Source organism: Corvus hawaiiensis, chromosome 2, assembly GCF_020740725.1.
Source record: "Corvus hawaiiensis isolate bCorHaw1 chromosome 2, bCorHaw1.pri.cur, whole genome shotgun sequence".
Lineage (NCBI taxonomy): Eukaryota > Metazoa > Chordata > Aves > Passeriformes > Corvidae > Corvus > Corvus hawaiiensis.
The window spans coordinates 83,104,807-83,125,574 of NC_063214.1; the positions used below are offsets into that span (position 1 = coordinate 83,104,807).

General features: G+C 41.2%; 1 protein-coding gene across 1 annotated transcript in view; it reads left to right on the plus strand.

Annotated features, from left to right (window-relative positions):
* Positions 1 to 2,376: 2,376 nt before the first annotated feature.
* The window catches only part of TM9SF2 (transmembrane 9 superfamily member 2), a 29,934-nt gene continuing 11,542 nt past the window's right edge, over positions 2,377 to 20,768 (plus strand). The window contains exons 1-10 of the mRNA XM_048295872.1: positions 2,377 to 2,630; positions 7,321 to 7,388; positions 8,458 to 8,551; positions 9,259 to 9,386; positions 15,376 to 15,505; positions 17,076 to 17,200; positions 18,079 to 18,190; positions 20,144 to 20,223; positions 20,300 to 20,408; positions 20,532 to 20,664. Of these exons, the coding sequence (XP_048151829.1) occupies positions 2,499 to 2,630; positions 7,321 to 7,388; positions 8,458 to 8,551; positions 9,259 to 9,386; positions 15,376 to 15,505; positions 17,076 to 17,200; positions 18,079 to 18,190; positions 20,144 to 20,223; positions 20,300 to 20,408; positions 20,532 to 20,664 (1,111 nt within the window). The 5' untranslated portion in view covers positions 2,377 to 2,498. The remainder of the gene's footprint in view (positions 2,631 to 7,320; positions 7,389 to 8,457; positions 8,552 to 9,258; positions 9,387 to 15,375; positions 15,506 to 17,075; positions 17,201 to 18,078; positions 18,191 to 20,143; positions 20,224 to 20,299; positions 20,409 to 20,531; positions 20,665 to 20,768) is intronic.

Genomic DNA, 20,768 nt, shown 5'->3' on the forward strand with positions numbered 1-20,768 from the left:
ATGAGTAATTTTAAATAAAAAGAGGGAACTGGGATTTCTTCTCCAGCTGTGCTTGTCATAAGGCTTGATCTTATAATTGTGCTCTCAGGATATCTACAGGATGAGACAAGTAGGAATTGGAATGAGAAAGGTAGATGAACATCTTATATTTTAAATATATGGAGAGTTCAAAAATATCTAATGTATATGCTATAAATTAATGCATTTATCTCAAACTTCAAGAATGGCTTGTGTAATGTCAAAAATTCACAAAAATTTATTAAAATAACCTTACCTAAGGACTATGTTATGTGGTCTATGTGCTTAGATGCTCAACCCTGTATCTGGTGAATTGACCCACCCAAAGCTTCACCCTGCCCTAGACAGGTTGGCTACTGTAGGATTGTGTGATCAACAAGTGTGCCCCTGAAGCCCTGTAGTAAACAGAAAAATAAAATAAAAGATGTTGTGAGAACAAAGGCAATTAGTGGAAATGCTGCAGCATTTACAAAAATAGTTTTTCATGAGAGGGTGTTGTTTGGAGTTTCTGAAGGTGCACAAGCCCAAACTGATGGAACGTGTTAGGAAGTAGGGAAAGGTAAAATGATAAATCTGAGTAATGTCCTCTCCTACATTATCAAAACAGAGTTTTTATGTCTGCCCCTCTTATAGGGTGGGGGTTTTTTGTTGGGGATTTTTTCAGTAGATTTTTGTCAGTGCTATACAACAGCAGCTGTCAATGACATGGAGGGAACAGGGACATGGGTTGTTCTGAACGCTCAGCTGCAATGGACAGCCACCACAGCCAACATCTGTCTGTCTGTCTGTCTGCCTGCCTCCTCCCCAGCTCCACTCAGCCAGCAGTATGTCTCACCCCAAGACTTCAGTCTGAAAACTGTGATGAGTTGTCTACCCAGAAGAATTAAAAAAACCAAAAACCCATGAGAATTAAAAAGACCAAAACCAGACAGGGATGTTGGTTGCTCTGGGTCTGGTATGGGCAATATCACACCATGGTCACATGACACCTGGGTCTGGAGGCCATCCTGGCTCCTTGACTACCCAGCCTTCAGGGGTGATTGCTCCCTGCCTACCTGTGTCCGTCATTATTTCCCCACAAGAGTCCGTGGGAAGAGAAGTGAGGAATAAAGACTATCTGTTTTAAAGAGACTATATTTTGCATGAAGTATTCCATGTTTTGTAAAAAAAAAAAGTCTCACTCCCCCTCTTTTCCGATGGCAACCATATTCTGCTGCATCTGGAGGAAGCTCCTGTTTTGTTTCAGTACTCTGAAACTAACTTTATATTCTAATAACCACTTCATCATTTAGGAACTCTTGAAATGAAAACTACTGGGAATTCAAGGGCGTTGGTAACAGGGGTTGGGCATGGTGGTTTCCTCCTCCCGGTGAAACCCTTGAGAATTAAAAAAAAACACACAAAAAAACCTCAGACAAAATTTATTTAAAAAAAATATGTAACTTATTTTTAAAAAGACAAAATTTATTTTAAAAACATCAAGGACTGCAGGACAGGCATGAAGCCAGTGCAGCCTGACTGAGATCGCTGGACCCAGGCTTTGCTGGGACTGACTGCCTGGGTGCGGGGGCCCCAAATGGCCACTGAGCACCATTCCTATCACCTGTGGACATTCGCAGGCTCACTGAATGGGACAGGTGGGAAGGGACCACAGTGGGACATCTGGTCTAACCTCTCTGCTCAGGCAGGATCATCCCAGAGCACATGGCACAGGATTGCGCTCAGATGGTTCTGGGGTATCCCCAGTGAGGGAGACCCCACAGCCTCTCTGGTCAATCTGTTCCAGTGCTCTGTCACTTTCACAGTAAGGAAGTTCTGCCTCACGTTTAGGTGGAAGTTCCTGTGCATCAGTCTCTGCCCTTTGCCTCTCGTCCTACTGCCGGGCACCACCGAGCAGCGCCTGGCTCCGTCCTTTTGGCACCCTCCCTTCAATACTTATGGACATTGATGAGGTCCTCTCTTAGATGTCCCTTCCCGAGGCTGAACAGGCCCAGATCTCTTCGCCTGTCCTGGTAAGAGACAGTTCTAGTTCCTCGATCATCTTTGTCACCATCCGCTGGATACGCTCCAGGAGTTCCTGTCTCTCTCGTACTGAGGAGTCCAAAACTGGACACAGCACCCGGGCCGAACAGGGCAGGATCACCACCCTTGACCTGCCAGCAAGGCTCTTCCTCAGGCATTCCCGGTGTCGCTGCTGCCGCGGCGCTCTCGGCGGGACGGAGCTGCGCTGCCATGGCAACAGGGGCGCGAGACACCCCGGAAGCGAACGCGCGCGCCGGCCCGGCCCCGCCCCCGGCGCTCGGTCAGGCGGCCCCGCGCGCGGTGGGTGACGACGTGTCGCGCGCGCGCCAGAGGGGAGCCGGAAGCGGCGCGGCCGCGTCAGGGCGGGCGCGGGGGGCGAGAGACGGAGCCGCGACCCCGCTGCCGCCCAGAGACCCCTGGCCCCGCCGGCCACAGCCCTGCCGCCCCCCGACCCCGACATGGCTCTGCGGATGCTTCTCCTCATCGCTGCCGCGCTGGCGGCGGCCGCCGTGCCCGCCGCCGCCTTCTACCTGCCGGGCCTGGCGCCCGTCAACTTCTGCGAGGCCGGCAAGGAGAAGCCCGAGTGCAAGGTGAGCCGGGGGAGCGCTGAGGGGAGGCTGCTGAGGCCGCCCGGGTGCGATGCGGCCTGGGTGTTGTTCCCCTGCCGCGGGGGCTCTGTGGTGGGGTTTGTCCGGAGGGTTTGTAGCCGCCTTGCTCGGCCGTACCGAGGCTCCTCGGCGGTGCGGGGGCTGTGGCTGCGGGGACTCGGAGCGTGGTTCAGTTCCCGCTGTGCTCGAGTTGCTCAGAGTTGTTAGGGTTGGAAGGGATGTCTGATCATGTGGTCCAACCCCCCTACCAGGGTGGGGTCGCCTGGAGTAGGTGACACAGGAGCGCGTATGAATGTCTCCGGAGAGGGAGACTCCATGACTCCCTGGGCAGCCTGTTCCATGCTCTATCCCCCTCACTGTAAAGTTCTTCCTCGTGTTGAGGTGTAACTTCTCGTGTTTGAATTTATGGCCACTGCTCCTTAGAAAGGAAGTTGATAAGACAGAGGACCCAGGTGCCAAGCAGAGGTGCTTGGCTGGCTCCTGGCTCAGCTCCGGCCTGGCTGGGAAGTGGCCACGATCCCTTCGAGAGAAGGAGAGAGCTGTCGCCTCATCCAGTGAGCTACGGCCACGTTGGGGAAGTAGGAAGTCCCGGCTGGTTATCTCTTGGGTCGTTTCAAATCCTTGCAGGAAAGCTGTAGCAAGTAAGGATGGCAGTGACGGGTCATGCCGAGGGGTGTGTGTGATTCTTGGCAGCAGCAAGCAGCTGGTGGCTGGAGCAGATATCAAAGTAAGCACCCGGTAACACTTTCCTTGCCGTCTCTTCCTGGCTGCAGGAACCTGAAGTGTAGGGGCTTCTAGGCTTCAGAGTGTCGAGTGAAGCTTAAACTTACCTTTGTGCCTGCCGAAGTGACGAGCAAAGTTCACATAACCAAATTAGTCGCTTGTAATGCTATTGGTGGGGAGAATTAATGTAGATCTCCTCTGATGAAAAATAGTCTTTTCTCCTTTGGGGCACCTTTTGAAGTTGTTTCCTACTGCCGTGACGGAAGTTGAAACAGACTGTGCTTTAATACTCAAATGAGAAAGTTCAAGACCAATCAGTTTTATGATCCATGGTCTTACTGCTGTAGAAAGTGGCTGTCTTGCACTTTCTGAGCTCTCAGCTTCTGCATTACATGAAACACTGGTTTGTAATTCTTTAGAATAGGAGGCTTCTTAAACTGTATGCTTTTGGTAAATACCATGTGCTGACTTTATCCTTTTGCCGTCTTGAATCAGCAGAGCCGGGAATAAGCCAAGCACATAATGAAGACACTTGAGTTGTAGTAGTAAAATATCCTGTGGAGGTTCATTTATAGGACCACAGAAATGGTGCTTGGAAGTGACCTCAGCAGGTCACATACTGCAGCCTCGTGCCAGCAGCATGAGAGGACAGAGAGCACCACTGTTGTCAGCACTAGATCAACTCAGCTCTACCTTTGTTTAAGCAAGCCTTGGAAACGTCCAAGCATGGAGCATCTCTCTCCTCCCTGGGTGACCTGTTACAGCACTGCACCACCCTATTAAGGACTGGGTTTTTTTCAAATACAGGCTAAAGCTTTCAAGCTGCAGTTTGTATTTTTTCACAACATCCCTGAAAAACATTGCTATGTTTGGATTATTCCTGTTTTAAGCTTGTAGAAGAAAGATTTATTTTTTTAAGTCAGGTGGACCATGTAGCCTACTATCTTTTGTAACCAGCCTGAGACACTTATGGGGTGATCTTTCTCAGATGTCTCTGAATTTTTATTACTCATGTAACATGTTCAAAATGTTTGTCTTCTCCTGAGAATTTATCATTTAATAAATGTGAAGTGAGGTACTTGGGTAATGTAAATGTACCACTAGCAGGCAGCTGAATACCTCAACAGCTGTAGTATTGCAGAAATTCTTTCTGAAATTATCCACCTCTTATCAATTTACATATTAGACATAGGCATATGGAGAAGTCTAAAGCACTCTTCACATGTAATTCTCTCCATCAAGTGAAGGTACTCTGGTCCCTGGTAAGGAGAAACAATATGTGATCGGATTATTGCTGTACCATATTTATGTAAGCAGATAAAATTAAGCTTTCTTGGACAGCCTTCATTTTTTACATTTCTCGCAGATTTCTTGCAATTACCACTGTTAATTGCAATGTCAGTAATAGTGAATTTTCCTCTGCCTGAGGATTTAGATCCACATGCCAGATCTCCAAATGTACTGTTTGTCTGTTACGATCCCTGCAGATCTCCTGTCCTCTATTGGTGAGATGGGATGAGATGTTTTTAACAGGGCGTGTAACTAAGAGCAGTGAGACTCATGGCTTTCCCCCTTTCTCCAAGTTGCCTGCTAATCTGCTTGGACAAACTCAGTTTGGCTGCTTCTTTTGGTTTTGGTTGGAATACCATCAGAAATGGAATGGCATCTGTGCTGACTTAACCAGCAGTTCTTGCCAGAAGATTAAGAATCCTTATTCAGTTTTAAAAAATACTGCTCACTCCAAAAAGGATTTGGTGTTGTATGGGAAATTGTTTCTCAAATATGCTGTTCTGTAGTAATGCATATTAATCTTAGGAAAATTTGGAGGATTCACATAAATCTCCTCCAATGAAAAGTAGCTTATTTAAGGCCATGGTTCTGTGACCAGCTGAGGCAGTCTAACTCCCTGCTGCTGGGAGCAAGAGATTTTGATCCTGTCTTCCCCCGGGCGGTGTATTCCTGTCATTTGCATTGACCCAGCTGTGTTACTTGGTTTTTTGAGCTTAACATGGCAGGAAACTATCCAACTTTTTGCCACTCTAGTTTCTTGCTGTGTTAGGGAGTTGAAGTGGCTTACAGAATTACGGCAAGTGTGCCCTACCCAGAGGTGAGCAGCAGGTCTGCGTGGCTTAGGGCAGGGGAAGGACGAGCCTCAAGGTGTGTCTTCACTTAATGGGTCATGCTGACAGCTCACAGAGCTTCCTACATCTCGCGGAACTGCATCCTGACTTGCACGTGGACAGCTAAAGTCTATCAGTAAAACATAGTACCCAGCTGAAGTATCTGAGCTACAGATACATGTGGATATTTCCATCTTTTCTTTTCCTCCAGAATTTCTTGGTTTGGCCAAACTTGAGTGAATTTTCATAGGGAGGAAATGCTCTTCTGTTGGTAAGAAAATAGATGGCTTGCTGTTGAAAGGGAGAGGGTTTGTTCTTGAGGGCATTCACCTTTGTTTTGCTCTTCAGCTCTTGTCTGATTACACAGTAAGATAGCTCAATTTGTGTTGTGGTTTAACCCCAGCTGGCAACTAAGAGCCACACAGCTGCTCACTCCCTGCTGACCCCAGTGAGATGGTGAGGAGAATTGAGGGGGAAAAGTAACTTGTGTGTTGAAATAAGAACAGTTTAATTGAAACAAAAAAATATACTCATACTACTAATGATAGTAACAATAATAAAAATAATTTTAATGGGGGGGGCGAAATAAAACTCAGGCAAAGCAAGTTGCACACTACAATTGCTCACCACCCACTGGTGGATGCCCAGTCCATCCCTGAGCAGTGATCATCCCCTTCCAGCCAGCTCTCCTAGTTTATATACTGAGTGTGGCATTCCATGGTATGGAATGGCCCTTTGGCCAGTTCAGGTCTGCTTCTCCTGGCCATGCTCCTTCCCAGCTTCTTGTGCACGTTCTCACTGGCAGAGCATGGGAAACTGAAAAGTCCTTGACTGAGGATAAGCACTACCTAGGCACAACTTAAAGCTTCAGAGTATTTTCACATTATTCTCTCATTGAATCCAAAACACAGCACTGTACCAGCTACTAAGAAGAAAATTCTATCACAGCTGAAGTGAGGACAGCTTGCTATGGTACTAAGAACTGCTCTTTAAAGTTTCTTTGGATAAATCTTTTGCTGTTTAAGCCCATTGAATTGTTTTGCTGTGCAAGCAGATAACTGCCAGAAGCAGCGTAAGGCAAACACTTGAAATTTATTGGAACTGCAAGACTAGAATAAGGGAAAGGATTTTGAGACTAAGAGGGAAGAGTGAGAGACCTCTCCTTTTCCATAGCGGCAGGCTAGCCCATCTGTGTATATAGAACAAATGTATACAGACCAAACTAGTCTGAAACCACAGTAGACTGAATTTCAAGAGTTGATAGAGTTACTGAAAAACTTTATAGGAAGGTAAATGTTGGTATCCTTGCCTCCTCTTTGGAAGGAGATTCTGTTCAAACTTAAAATGGTGTATCAGTCTGAATACTTTGTCTAAATTCTCATAGTTCAGTTCTTAGTTACTATACAGTTTAAATTATGGACCATTTTAATTACAGGGAGAAGTACTGGTCTCATCTGCACTTTTCTTCCTGTTCTTTTCAGACTTTTATTACACTAAAGTTGTGGTGATGACTGATATGGCTCTAACTTGGTACATGGCAACTGTGCTAAGGATATTATTTTTGTGCATGATTTCCTGCTATGTTGTAATTGGAATGGTTATGTTAGCCTTTGAGTGTTTTTGTCATGTGGTCACTGCTTTTGTGATGGTTAGACAGTGCTTTACTTACGCTCCCAGTGGATACAGTTCATTACACATCAAGATGTACAATTGCACAAATCTTACCTTTTCAGCTTTCCTTAGCCTTATTCAAACAAATCTATTTTTATATATCCATGAGAATTGAAGAAGTACTTAAATATAACTGCTGATTATTTCTGCTCTTTCAGTCTGGAATTGAGCTGTTTGTGAACAGGCTTGACTCAGTAGAATCTGTCCTTCCCTACGAATACACTGCGTAAGTATATTATACTGTTTGTGCCATTTTAATTGTCAGTTTTTCCAAAAATATGGATTTAATTTACCTGAAAGTATTATCTACATCTTGTTACAGCAGTGTGCCACTGAGGCATGTCTATTTATTTTTTTAACATAAGTTTACAAATACAGAATTTTCAATGAGCAGATGGATGCCTACATTGCTTCCTTTGTCTCAGTTGTCTTTGCTCATACTTTAGTGCATGGATTTATAGGCCCTTGTGGAGGCTGAATCACTGTTGTAGTGTAACTTAAGGTTAAAATATGTGTGTATATATATGATACTTTACTGCATTAGTTGTCACTGTAGATCAAAGTATTACTGCTGTCTTTAGTAGCCTATGCCAGATGAGTTAAAGTGGTAATGAGGTGCGAACATCACATCATTTATCTTAATGAGGTGTTAAATGTTTTCTTTGTACACATCATAGGAGTGCACAAAATGTATCAGTGCCTGGTACAACTATGTAAAGTTTTTGCTATAAAGATTTTGACTGTTAATATTGAAGAGCTTAAGCACCAGTTATGTCTACACTTTAAAGAACACAAATGTGATATATTTAAAAATAGACTGGGAAAACGTGGAGGATGTGCTATTAAATGTGTTGGTGAATAAAACTGTGATAACCTGTTTAATAGTGTGTGTTGTAAGGCAGCTGTCTCTATCTGTGTTTTATTTTAGTTTAGTTTAATTTTCCCCAAATTCAAGAATCTGCCTGCATACTTTTTTCTCAGAGTCATTATTAAACTCTAGATGAAGATTTAATTCTTGTCTAAAATCCGTGTTCAAGTAGGAAATTTCTAATTACTCAAAGAAACTTACACTACAGTGTTCTGAAATAGCTGATTAAGAGATTTGATTGTTGGTTCTATTTGGTTTATTTTCAAACTGGGATAGTGATTTTCACACCTCACAGGTTAAATGAAGAAACTGTTGTCTACAGGAGAAGCTGTGTAGTTCCTTTACTTATGATGAACGTGTTGATTTGGGAACATTATTTGCAGCTGAGAATATTTTATTCTTTTTTTTTATTTTGTCTCTAATTCAGGTTTGATTTCTGTCAAGCAGAAGGAAAGAAGCGTCCATCTGAAAACCTTGGCCAAGTCTTATTTGGAGAGAGGATAGAACCGTCTCCTTACAGGGTTTGTTCTCTGACGGGATGTTTTGTAATGTGTGCTTTCAAATGTAACCAAAGGAGATTAGAATCTTGAAGATGATTTTCACAAGGGCTTTATCTGAGAGAGCTTTGGCATCTGAAATTCCACACAATGGAAATCTGTCCGTTTAACCTAACTGTAACTGTGTGCTTTGCATTGTGGAGTTGTAGCCTGAAATGCTGTGCAGGTTGTCTTCCCTCTTTGGGATGTGACAAAACCTGATTATTGCTGCTCAGCACTCTTGTTTCTTGGAACCAGATCTGAAAGTATTGCAGCTGTAAAATGGAAGAATTATAAATAGTGTTAGCTAGCTGGTCTTTTCTGGTGACTGAAGCTCTCACATTCTCTTCTACTGAGGTAGTAGGAGAGAAAGTTACCAATTGAAGCTGCCTGTGACAGCATGGCTGCCGTGAGGTCAAATGACTTATCTGGTAAATCATGGCAGAAAACGTGTTTTATTCAGTAACAAGGAGCTCTTGCTGTAGGGCTCCTACTGTGAGCACAGGAGGGGTTTATAGCACACACCAATATAAAAACCTTCTCTGGAGGGTTAATGTACCTAGCCTCTGTAATTTGTTAGGTGTTTTCAGTATAATAGTATAGGCAATGAAATGCATAGGAGAAATTGTTAAATACTGATACAAGACAGTCTGTTAAAACCTTTTTGCTCATGAGTCTTTCATTTTTCTTAGTTCACATTCAACAAGAAGGAGACGTGTAAGTCTGTTTGTACAAAAACATATGATACCACAAAGCCAGAAGATAAACAGAAATTAGACTTTTTGAAAAAAAGTATGCTACTGAATTATCAACATCACTGGTAAGTTGGTATCAAAATTCATAGATTGGTTAGTGTACTACATTGGTGATAATTTAGTTTATAATTTCGTATTTGCAAGTTAATACAGATGGAACACTAGATAGAGGCACTTAATGTATTCCCCTTCTGTTTTTGCAGAAATGTTATATTGTTTGTTGTCTTCATAAAAAAATTTCCTTCACTAAAAGGATAAGCACTAGGAGCAATGGAAATTAGTCTGTTTTTGAACACCAAGCTTTGTGCTTACTGTAAAATACTGCTGCTTCTTTTCACCTGTAAATGGAGAAATTAGTCCTGCCTTAGCTTGCGAAAAGTCTTACAGGACCTTTATTCTGTTGCTATGTCTTTGTTTTCCTTGAGAGCCCTTGCAGTCACCTTTAAATGCTGTGTCCAGGAGACAGGATCAACAGTTCTGAAAGAGTTTTATGCAATGTTTGTTTCTCTTCTATGGATATGGAAGGGAAAGGTGGCCAATGGAAACTATGAAATAATTTTGGGGAACGCATAAACGCTTGGTCCTTCCCTATTCTCTGAGTCTCCCTGTAACCGTCTGATTGACCTTGAAGCATGCTGGGGCTCTGTTTCAGCTTGGACATTGAATCCTCCTCTGATGGGCATTTAGGGTGGCAAGGCTCAGTGTGTGTGCTGAATCCCAGGCAGGTTTTCAGTTTCCCAACACTACACCCACATCCAGGAGCTGTGAATCGTTTATCAGCAGGCTCGGTCTTGACACTGGAAATAGCCAGCCACGTTATTAGTGTTTATTTAGTGCTTGATGTGTTGGTATGCTCTGCCAACAGCAGCTTCCAGGTGCGAGAGTAGAAGGAACAACTTGGGCATGAGTTCCTGAGGCAAGTGTTTGCAGGGAGTACGTGAGCATCATTAACTGGTGTCACTCAGAGGTATGCCCTAATTCCAAATGTGGGCCTCCTGCTTTATGGGAACAAACGTTTTGGTCTTCATCTAGCTGTATTTAAACTTTTTGGGTATTTTAGTAAAAATGCACGTTGAATGTTGCCACTGTCATTAACTGTTCTTCTGTAATGTCACATTTCATTCCTTCAGTTTTGAAACAGCTGGAAAGGCAACAAGTGCATTTCCTACTGCTCTCGGGAACTGCTATGGGATATCTCTTTGTGGGGATAAACAGTGGTTCACTGATGTAAATATTTCTGGGAATCTCTTGAAAATTAGTGTAATAGGAGCTTTATAGGTTATGTCAGAAAGGTTCACAGGCAATAGTCGTATGTTCAGGTAGGTGAACAAGGAAGTAATAAAGAAACTCTGAAAGGTACAGCTACTTTTGCAGGGATTTAAAGTGTATATGCCTAATGCTAAAATAAGTGGAGCTTCAAACATGCTGGATTTGATTATTTTCCTCTAAAATACTGCATATGTTTGTAATATTTGCACCACTTTGAATTTCAGTGATGCATGTGAGTCTGGCATAAAGCTTCAGCTTTAAAAGATTGAGTATGTTTTGGTGTATAAATTAAAAATAGCTTCCCAAGGGTATGAGACTTGAAAGAAATTAATTTTTTTAGGAAAGCCCATAATGTAAGCTGATAGAAACTGAAACAGAACTGTGTAAAACTAATCATACCAAAAAGTACTTCAGATTGGTTTGGGTTTTTTCCCCTGTAGATTAAATTGTTTAACAAATATACTTAGTGTATTCAAGTATACTTTTTTTTTAACCAGTATAGCTAACTTTATAAGACTGTTGAGATTTAAGTAAGATATAATTCTGGTTTTCAGTGTGAAAACTTCCCTTGAAATTTAGGTTATTTCTTAGTTATTTTAATGGCATTTCTACTATTTTTTTTTGCTCTGCCCACTGCCCTAGAACTTTAGAATCAGTGGCGTGAAAAATCCCTGGTTATGTCCGTTAGTCCTCCTTAGCCACAGCTTCACAAAGTGGCAGTGGCTGGATTTTGTGATTAATGATGCGTGCTCCAGGAATATGGTGCAGAGGTATGTTGTACAGGGATCAACAAGGTAGCATAAGTGAGGATTCAGTAGAGGGTTATTATCCAGCTTCAGTTTATCATGAAATTCCTGGGGAACACAGATGGTGCAAAGTACTTTTAAGGTTTCAAAAGCCACTTAATAAGATTAGGAATTGACATACTGAATTGGACTCAACAGCTATACTGATATCTTGGCTGACAGTGTTCATCACCAGATGTTCTTGAGAGACGTATAAGAACACTGTTGAATAGCATATTTGCTCCACATGTATAATCTCTTCAAGTCATTTTAAATTTGAAGATTAACTGTGAAAAATGATTTGCTACTTAAACTATCAATTTGTTCCGGCATTGCTGCTTGAAGGCAGCTCAGTATGTCTTTGCTGCATAGATGCAAAGGAAAGCCTTTATCCAAACCAAGTTTACTTGCAATATGTTAATGTTGCCTTGTTTTGATTAGGAGATTAAAACTCTAACAAAAGCAAGCAATCTCTCTAGCATATGTTATGGAGATAAAATTTCAAATATACAAGCATAGAATTGTTTAGGTTGGAAAGGACCTCTAAGATCATTGAGCCCAACTGTGTGGTGGGTTGACCCTGGCTGGACACCAGGTGCTCACCAAGGCTGCTTTGTCACTTCCCTCCTCAAGTGGACGGGGAGGGAAAATGTGGCAAAAGGGTCAAGATAAGGGTAGGGAGAGATCACTCATCAACTACTGTCATGGGCAAAACAGATTCCTCAAACTGGGGAATTTAGTTTAATTTATTACCAGTCAAATCAGAGTAGGATAATGGGAAATAAACCCAAATGTTAGAACACCTTCTCCCCACCCCTTCCTTCTTTGCAGGCACAGCTTCACTCCCAGTTTTCACCACTTCTTCCCCCCAGTGGCACAGGGAATGGGGATTGTGGTCAGTTCATCACACAGTCTCTGCCACTCCTTTCTCCTCAGGGTCTGGACTCCCCACACTCTGCCCTTGCTCCAGTGTGGGGTTGCTCCCATGGGAGAGGTTTTCATGACTTTCCCCAATGCAAGTCCTTTCCATGGGCTGCAGTTCTTCATGAACTGCTCCAGTGTGGGTCACTTCCATGGGGTGCAGTTCTTCAAGAAGAGGCTGCACCAGCATGGGTCTCCCATGGGTTCACAAATCCTGGCAAACCTGCTGCAGAGTGGGCTCATCTTTCCATGGAGCCACATGTCCTGCCAGGAGCCTGCTCCAGTGTGAGCTTCCCATGGCATCACAGCCTCCTTCAGGGCACATCCATCTGCTCTGGTGTGGGGTCCTCCATGGGCTGCAAGAGGGTATGTGCTGCCCTGTGGTTCTCCGTGAGCTGCAAGGGGACAGCCTGACTCACCGTGGTCTGCACCATGTGCTCTGCTCCTGTGCCTGGAGCACCTCTTCCCTCTTCATCTCCACTGGCCTTGGTGTCTGCAGAGTTGTACATATTCCCACTGTCTCTCCCACTGCAGCTGCTGTTGTGAAGGGCTTTTTGTCCTTTTCCTAAATCTGTTTCTCAGAGGTGCTGCCTCTGGTCACTTACGGGCTTGGCCTTGGCCAGCAGGGAGTCTGTGTTGGAGCCAGCTGGCTCTCGCTCTCTTGGATGTGGGGGAAGCTTCTGGCAGTTCTTACAAAAACCTCTACAGCCCCCTGCCAACCTAAACCTTGCCACACAAACCAAATACAAACATTAACCTAACACTGCCAATTCCACCACTAAACCATGTCCCTAAATGCCATATCTAGTCTTTTACGTACCTCTGTGGTTGATGATTCCATCACTTCCCTGCACAGCCTGTTCCAATGCCTGACCACCCTTTCAATGAAGAAGTTTTTCTAATATCCAACCTGAACCTGCCTTGGCACGGCTTTAGGCCATCCTCTCTTCCTATTGCTAGTTGCCTGGGAAAAGTGACTGACCTCCACCTTGAACATCTGTCACACATTTGTAGAGAGCAATAAGGTCTCTCCTGAGCCTCCTTTTCTCCAGACTAAACAACCCCAGCTCCCTCAGCCACTCATCATAATACCCTTCCCCAGTTCTGTTGCCTTTCTCTGGACAACCTCCAGCACTTCAGTGTCTTTCTAGTGGTGAGTGGCCCAGAACTGGACACTGGATTTGAGATGTGGCCTTGCCAGTGCTGAGTACAGGGGGACAATCATTGCCCTGGTCCTGCTGGCCCCAGTACTGCTGGTACAGGCCAGGATGACACTGACCTTCTTGGCTGCTTGGGTTCACTGCTGGCTCATGTGCAATGGCTCTGGACCAGCACCCCCAGGACCTTTTCTGCCAGGTAGTTTTCCAGCCACTCTTGCCCCAGCCTGTAGTGCTACATGGGGCTGTTGTGACCCACGCACAGAACCCAGCACTTGGCCTTGTTGAACCTCATGCCATTGGCCTCATAGAATATGATCCAAAGTAATGAATCTAAATCTGGTATAGCTCCTAATTTGCAACTTCATTGTACCCTGTAGTAGGATGGAAAGGGAGTAGGAATTGGTTGCTGCTGCTGCTGCTGCTACTTGCAACTGCAATAGTCTTTGGAATCTCTTGAAAACCTGGAAACTCTTGTTTTTGTAGGGCCTGTCTTCACCCTTTCTATTGTATCGATATAAACCAATACTGTATCTTATTTCTGCTGGGTAGCTACTGGTAGGGATTATGCAGATCTCTCCATGTTGTGTGGATAAAGGCAGCATGTACCACTGTTTTTAACCACTGTCTGTTAATGTGCTTTAAAAACTAGTGGTAATTTAGAGGCTGTTCCAACATGCAATAGATTAAACAGTGCTTTGTTTTTGTTGTCCGAAGTTATAATTCCTATGTTTAATTAAGTGTTTCAAAGTATCTATAAGACACTTAAGTGTAAAGATATTCAGTAGCTTGGTAAGTTGTACAAAAAAATCTGTTGCATTAGCTTTCAGTGGGATGTCCTTTTTTTGGTTTAGCGATGCACAAAAATTGGCAGTTGTTCGATGTCTTCATGTATGAAGTTTATTAATATACCATTGAAAGTATACCTTGGGCAATTAATGCTGGCAGATACTGAATTTTAAGTCTTCTTTACATGACATATTTTGGGGACTTATCTTTCAGCTAGTTAAAACACTTCATAAAACATAAAGAAATTGGTTTATGGTCTTCTAGTAGTTCCTTTTATGAAGGGGCAGGATCCTATGTTAGTTACCTTTCTCTTATGTTTAAAAGTATGGTTTTGGTTTTGACATTTGTGCTGTTAGTTGCATGTTAGATACAGTTTGTATCTTAGTGTCCTATGACTTTCTGCAACTCATCATGGGAGTGTGCAGTTCCACAAATTTGTTACTGAAAGTGACCTATAAACCCCCTGGTTTTAGGTAATATGAATGTAAATATTGTGAGGTAATAATATAAAAGCAGCAGGTTTGAAAGTTATTATTTCCCCAGTTGTTTGGTGGCTTACAATTTTTTGGTAATGCAAATCATCTAATCAAAGTGTTGCATACTCTTTGGTAGCTATAAATGAGGTTAATGATCAGGAATTCACTTAAATAGCAAAAAAAAGTTTAAAGAGTGCCATGAAAAATGTCTTTTGCAATGGAAGAGCAGTGAGGAAGCTGGAGAATGAATAATATGTGATGTAGGCATTTTTGGTTTTAATTTTGTGTTTTGTCTTGAACTTGTCAGTTTTAGGTGGTTTAGCAAATTTGATGCTTTTGGCCATTTTTTAAAGACAAAATAATGAAAAGTTAAATTGTTATGACTTCGGACTGGGTGAGTTTTCTGCTTTGGGCTGTTTTTGTAAGGGGTCTTCATGAAACAGTGCACTGAATGGAATGGTGTTGGTTGAAGAGCTACATGCTTGTAACTCGTTTGGAACTTGGATTGGCAATCAGTGCAATTCCATGGGTAGTATTATCTTTGTAGTTAATATTCCAGTAATGAATGTAGCAAAGTTAGATTAATGTTAATCTGGTTTTGTTTCCATTACACTGTGTATTTTGAAAAATTGTGAAGTGTCACTATGCCATTTACAGGATTGTGGACAACATGCCTGTGACGTGGTGTTATGATGTGGAAGATGGCCAGAGGTTCTGCAATCCTGGTTTTCCTATTGGCTGTTATATTACAGAAGATGGCCGTCCAAAAGATGCCTGTGTTATTAATGTATGTTTATGCAATTATATATTTTTAAATATTCCCTTTCTACTAATTTAGAGACTAGCATTTCTCCTGTGTCAGGTTTCTATGGTGAGTCCTTGCTATTTTAAGAACCCATGTTGCATAAAAATAGGCAAGTGTTTTGGTCTGTGCAAGTACCTCAGCTGGAAAGCCTGATCTAAGCCTAAAAACCTTGTCTCTTATGCTGCATAATACAGAAGGGCTCTAAAAGATCAAGGGATGAACGTGCATGGCATTTAGTGCATGTGGAGTCTAACAGTGAAGGAAAGCGTGTCATCCTTCGTTGCCTAAGAAATTGAAACATTTGAAGGCTTGAACTTTACATTTTTGTGGGATAGAAGTGTTTTCATGGAAGCCGGTTTGCGTAGGTGTGTTTGTACCTCTGCGTACTTTTCAAAGGTTTGCTTTCCCTAAAACTGGGAGCTGATGGAAGAAGACATAAGATTTCTGCATGAGCAAAGATTCTCTTGTGATAGACAGATGATATCGTGGTGGAGGTCCAGATAAGTGCACTGAAAGCATTATGGAGATAAGAATACAACAGAAAGTCCAGGAAGTCTTTAGACTACCACAGACCTCTTCCATGGCAAGGTCACTGAGAACTTGGAATAGGTTTTTGGTTTTTTTCAAAATGGTTGGTTTTACTGGATAGATTTTACCAAAGACGACAGTTTCTGTTGTTGTCAATTTTGTTTAATTGCCTCCATAATGAGTTGGTTTCAGGGACTCCATATGAAAGGATGCATTTATGATCAAACATATAATCTGGCAATATTATTTTAATATTATTTTCGTACTTGCTTTTAATAAAAGGAAAATAACCTTTGAAGGAGTAACTAATGTACTGTAGAAGAACATTTCATTTATGTAACTATTCTTATAATTGGGGTGATCTATAGGAGGGGTGGGGATAGAACCCTTAAGAGATGCTAACTGAACTTCAGTAGATAGAGTGTTAAATTACTTGTGAGTTTAACAACCTCTTTAGCTGACTAAATTCCAAAGTGATGTTTCCCTTCACCAGAGGTTTGCATTCAGCATCTTGGCCACTGCTTGCCATTCATCCCATTGCCATTCATGCATCTTTGGTTTCAAAGGTGGTTCTGTCACAGAGAGCATTTATTTGCATTGTTTGTCTTGGAAGGTTCTGTTTAATTGCTGAAAAAGATACTCATTGTTTTAAAATAGCTGATGTTTATGAAATGCTTCTGATAATAAAAGTTGTCATAGTTATCTATTCAGTTTGCTGCTTAAATAAAATAGGACATCTTCAGTTAGAGAAATTTATTAATATATTTTAAAAATATTTTAAATTAATTTTTCTACTTTTCAGTTGTAGTAGACTGTTCTTAGCATTAACTTTTCTAACTCGTGTTTTTAATGCAAGAAGACACTTACTGTCTTTATAATTCCTAATATCTTGCATTCATATTTTAGGAGAACTTCTTGACAGAAAAACTGTATACAGTCTAAAATTCTGTTATGCAGGCTTCTGTCTAAGGCTTTGAGATGTCTGTATTTTTTGATTGTTTAATACAACCTTTTGTCATTGCAGTCAGAATTTCATGAAAAAGATACCTTTTATATTTTCAACCACGTTGACATAAAAATATATTACCATGTTGTGGAAAATGAAGCTCTGGGAGCAAGACTAGTTGCTGCTAAACTTGAACCAAAAAGGTTGGTAGCTAAAAGTAACTTGTCATCAAAAAGTGATCCATCCTAAGACACTTGCTTTGATCTGGGAACCTGCTGCTAGTCAGAAATGTTTTCAGATATGTGACCTGTAGATTACCTCTCCTGTTGATTGATGTGGTGTAGTTAGGACAGTCTAATATCATTTTGTTCTGAATTTGATGGATCTTGGTGCATTTTTTCCTGTTTGGACCAAAAAAATGACAAAATAAAACCTGTAAGTGTTTGTGGGGTGTGGTGTGTGTGTGTGTGTGTGTGTATGTGTGCATGTAGAACCCTAATTTCCCTACCAGGGAATACTCTGTTTTGTATCAGAATAGGCCACCAGTGCCTGATGCTGGCTTGACTGGAGTGCAAGATTTGATGTCTTCAACAATCAGGGTTTGAGTAGAAAGATTTCGCAGATACACAGACACCAGAACAACTGATGAGTGTGGCTTTTGCACAGCTGGTGTCTGTTTTATTATTTCTTAGCATCTTGTCTTTCATGGTTTAACTGAGCTGGTTGCATTGTTGGTTCAGTTGAAAGTATTTTTTTCTGACAGAAGTTAGTAATTCTGGTGTTGTAACTTCTTGAGTGTTTTGGAGGCTCATAGCAGTACTAAGACTTCCTTCATTTTTGTTACTCTGCTTCAGAGACTGTGTTCTTTTTAGAAGAGACAAATCTTGTTTAAGAAGTTCAAGTTTGAAAAAATCCTGAGCTTAGGATATGTTCCTCATGTGTTCTGAAATTTATGACACATTAAGAACAATTTTTGTATTTAAGGGAAGAATCCTTGGTATGCCCTTTTAAGATGAAAGAATTCTTTCTTAAGAATGTTGTCAGTGAAGCGGCTTTCATTCTGTGTCTTTTCTTCCTGCAGTTACAAGCATACCCATCCAGACAACCCTGATTGCTCAGGAGTACCTATGGATATAAGTAATAAGGCTAGTGGAGAAGTCAAAATTGCTTACACATACTCAGTTACTTTTCATGTGAGTACTAAGATTTCTGTGGTAGTTACCTCTTAAAATCATGCGTTAATACTATGAATTGTAAAGATGGACAATTAAAATCAGCTCACAATAGTAAATTTGTAGTTTTAAAACTTTATTTGAGCTGGAATGTCAGAGGTGGCTTGGGATTTAACCACATACGTTACAGTTTTGCATACCAACACACAGAGAGTGGATGTGAAACACATATGTGGTTTTTAAAAGAGTCACACTTTCCATGTCTGCCTAGGTTGTCTGGTAGATTATTTTTCAATCCAAGTTCTAAAGTCTGAGAAATTGTGTGTTTCAGCAATTTATTGTTGTAGGTAGGTTGAAGCTGATCATTTTCTGCTCTCCTGCTGCAAAAGCTGCCTTCTCTCCAAGCTCTTTCTCCCATGGAAACCTGCAAAGGAGTAGGAAGCTGGTGTTCTTTGTTCTACTACTCTCTGTTTAAAAGCAGAGAAGCAGTATATCAGGCAACTGCAGGCAGCAGTGACAGCTGAATATATCTCACTCGGTTGACAAACAAGAGAGGGGGGTTTTGATTTTGTTTTTCTGTAAAAGGAGTTTGCTGGACAAACTGTTTCCCAAAGTTTCATACTCTTTCTCAAACTGTTTCCATGTTAGTCTGAGTTCAAAATACAATAAATAGTATAAGAAGTATACTCAGGAGGGATTATATTATGTATATAGTATATAATTATATTTTGAGAACTAATGTATGTATATAATTATATTTTGAGAAATTATATCAGTTACAGTGCTGAAATGAATTTGTATATCAAAAAGCAAGTATTTCTGTCAGAAGTTAGTAATTGAGTGACCTCAGCTTCATATTATTTTATTGTTTCTCCTTAAAAAAATGACATGCCCAGCTGTGTGTGTGTTACTGTCCTGTGGGCAGTGTTACATTAGTTGGAGGTAGTCTTCTGAAATATCATTGTGTTGGCTGATCAGGTCATCTCAGGAAGACAAAAAAGGCAGCTTAGGCATGAGGGAAAAACACAGTTCTATCCTAGAGTCATTGAAACTGGTTTAGAAACTTGTTGCTTGCTTTGAGACACAGTTTTATTATCTCAGTGAACTAGATATATGATCTTGGCTAGATTTTTTAAGCCACTGCGTTTTTTTCAAAACCTGGCTTTACTGGAAAGCACTCTTGCTTCTGTATGTTATAAATTACTGAAATAACAGCCTGTCAGACACTTAGCCAATTTTATTAATTGATAGTAGTGTTTATAGTTTGTTTAAGATTGAAGCAATCTTCACCTTAACTAGTACTGTCTATTCCTTTTTTCTTGTTTACTCTGAAAAATAAAGAAATGTCCTTTTTGAAGTGTTTCTGATCAATGAATGTTCATTCTGAATAAGTATAATCTGTTGAAATGACTGGAGGCATAATTTGCTTCCGTCTACTAACAGCATAAGTTCTGTAGTATTGTCTCCCCACCTGTCCTGCAGCAAAAGCTGTTTGCAATGGGATTGGTAGTTGGTACTGAAATGAGGTTGTATGAAAGCAAAGGATAATTTAGACAGAGCATGATCTAGAGAGTGAAGTGTTATGCTGGAGACTGTATAACATAGCTTGGTTTCTTGATATGTGGACTTACATGTGCTAAAAATGCATGTTCTTTCATTATTCTGCTAGTCCATTCCAATTCCAGAAGAGCTAATACAGTTCTTGAAGGGAGGAAGCACAACTAAATTAATTTGGTAGGCCTTTATGTCTTAAGAAGACACACATGCTCAAATTCAGAAAATATTTTGGTTTAGGTTCTATGGTCAAATCTTATATTTCTTCTAGGTAGCTATTATTAAACAATTCCATGTAAGGCATGGAACTTGAAATTTCAGTTAGTCACAAGATTTAAGATTGCTTTGCATGAACATCAACTTTTAAATGTACAGGTTGGATACTGACTGTATCTGAAGCTCATGTGTTTACTCTTTCAGGAAGAAAAAACTATCAGGTGGGCATCAAGATGGGATTATATTTTGGAATCCATGCCTCACACTCACATCCAGTGGTTTAGGTGAGAAGGAAATTTATTGTAGTGAAGTGTTTATACTGCAGTTTGAATGATGATTTTAATTTCTTTTCCTTTTCAGTATTATGAATTCCCTGGTGATTGTCCTCTTTCTCTCTGGAATGGTAGCTATGATTATGTTGAGGACACTGCATAAAGATATTGCAAGATACAATCAGATGGATTCCACTGTAAGTCTAAAATGTAGTTCCTAAAATTCATTTTGAATGTATTTTTTTCAGTTAAATGTGTAGCTGTAACAGGTTATTTAAGATGCAATCTACTGTATTAAAATAGGTGTGTTTCTTTCACAGGAAGATGCTCAAGAAGAATTTGGCTGGAAACTGGTTCATGGTGATATTTTCAGGCCCCCAAGAAAAGGAATGCTGTTGTCAGTTTTTCTAGGCTCTGGCACACAGATCTTAATAATGACTTTTGTTACCCTGTGTAAGTAGTCAAGTGGGGAGGATTTAGTTGAGTGTACGTGATTTTTCACTGCTGACTGTATGGTGCTAGTAAAAATAGCAGTATAGTTTTGTCTAGAAATTTCA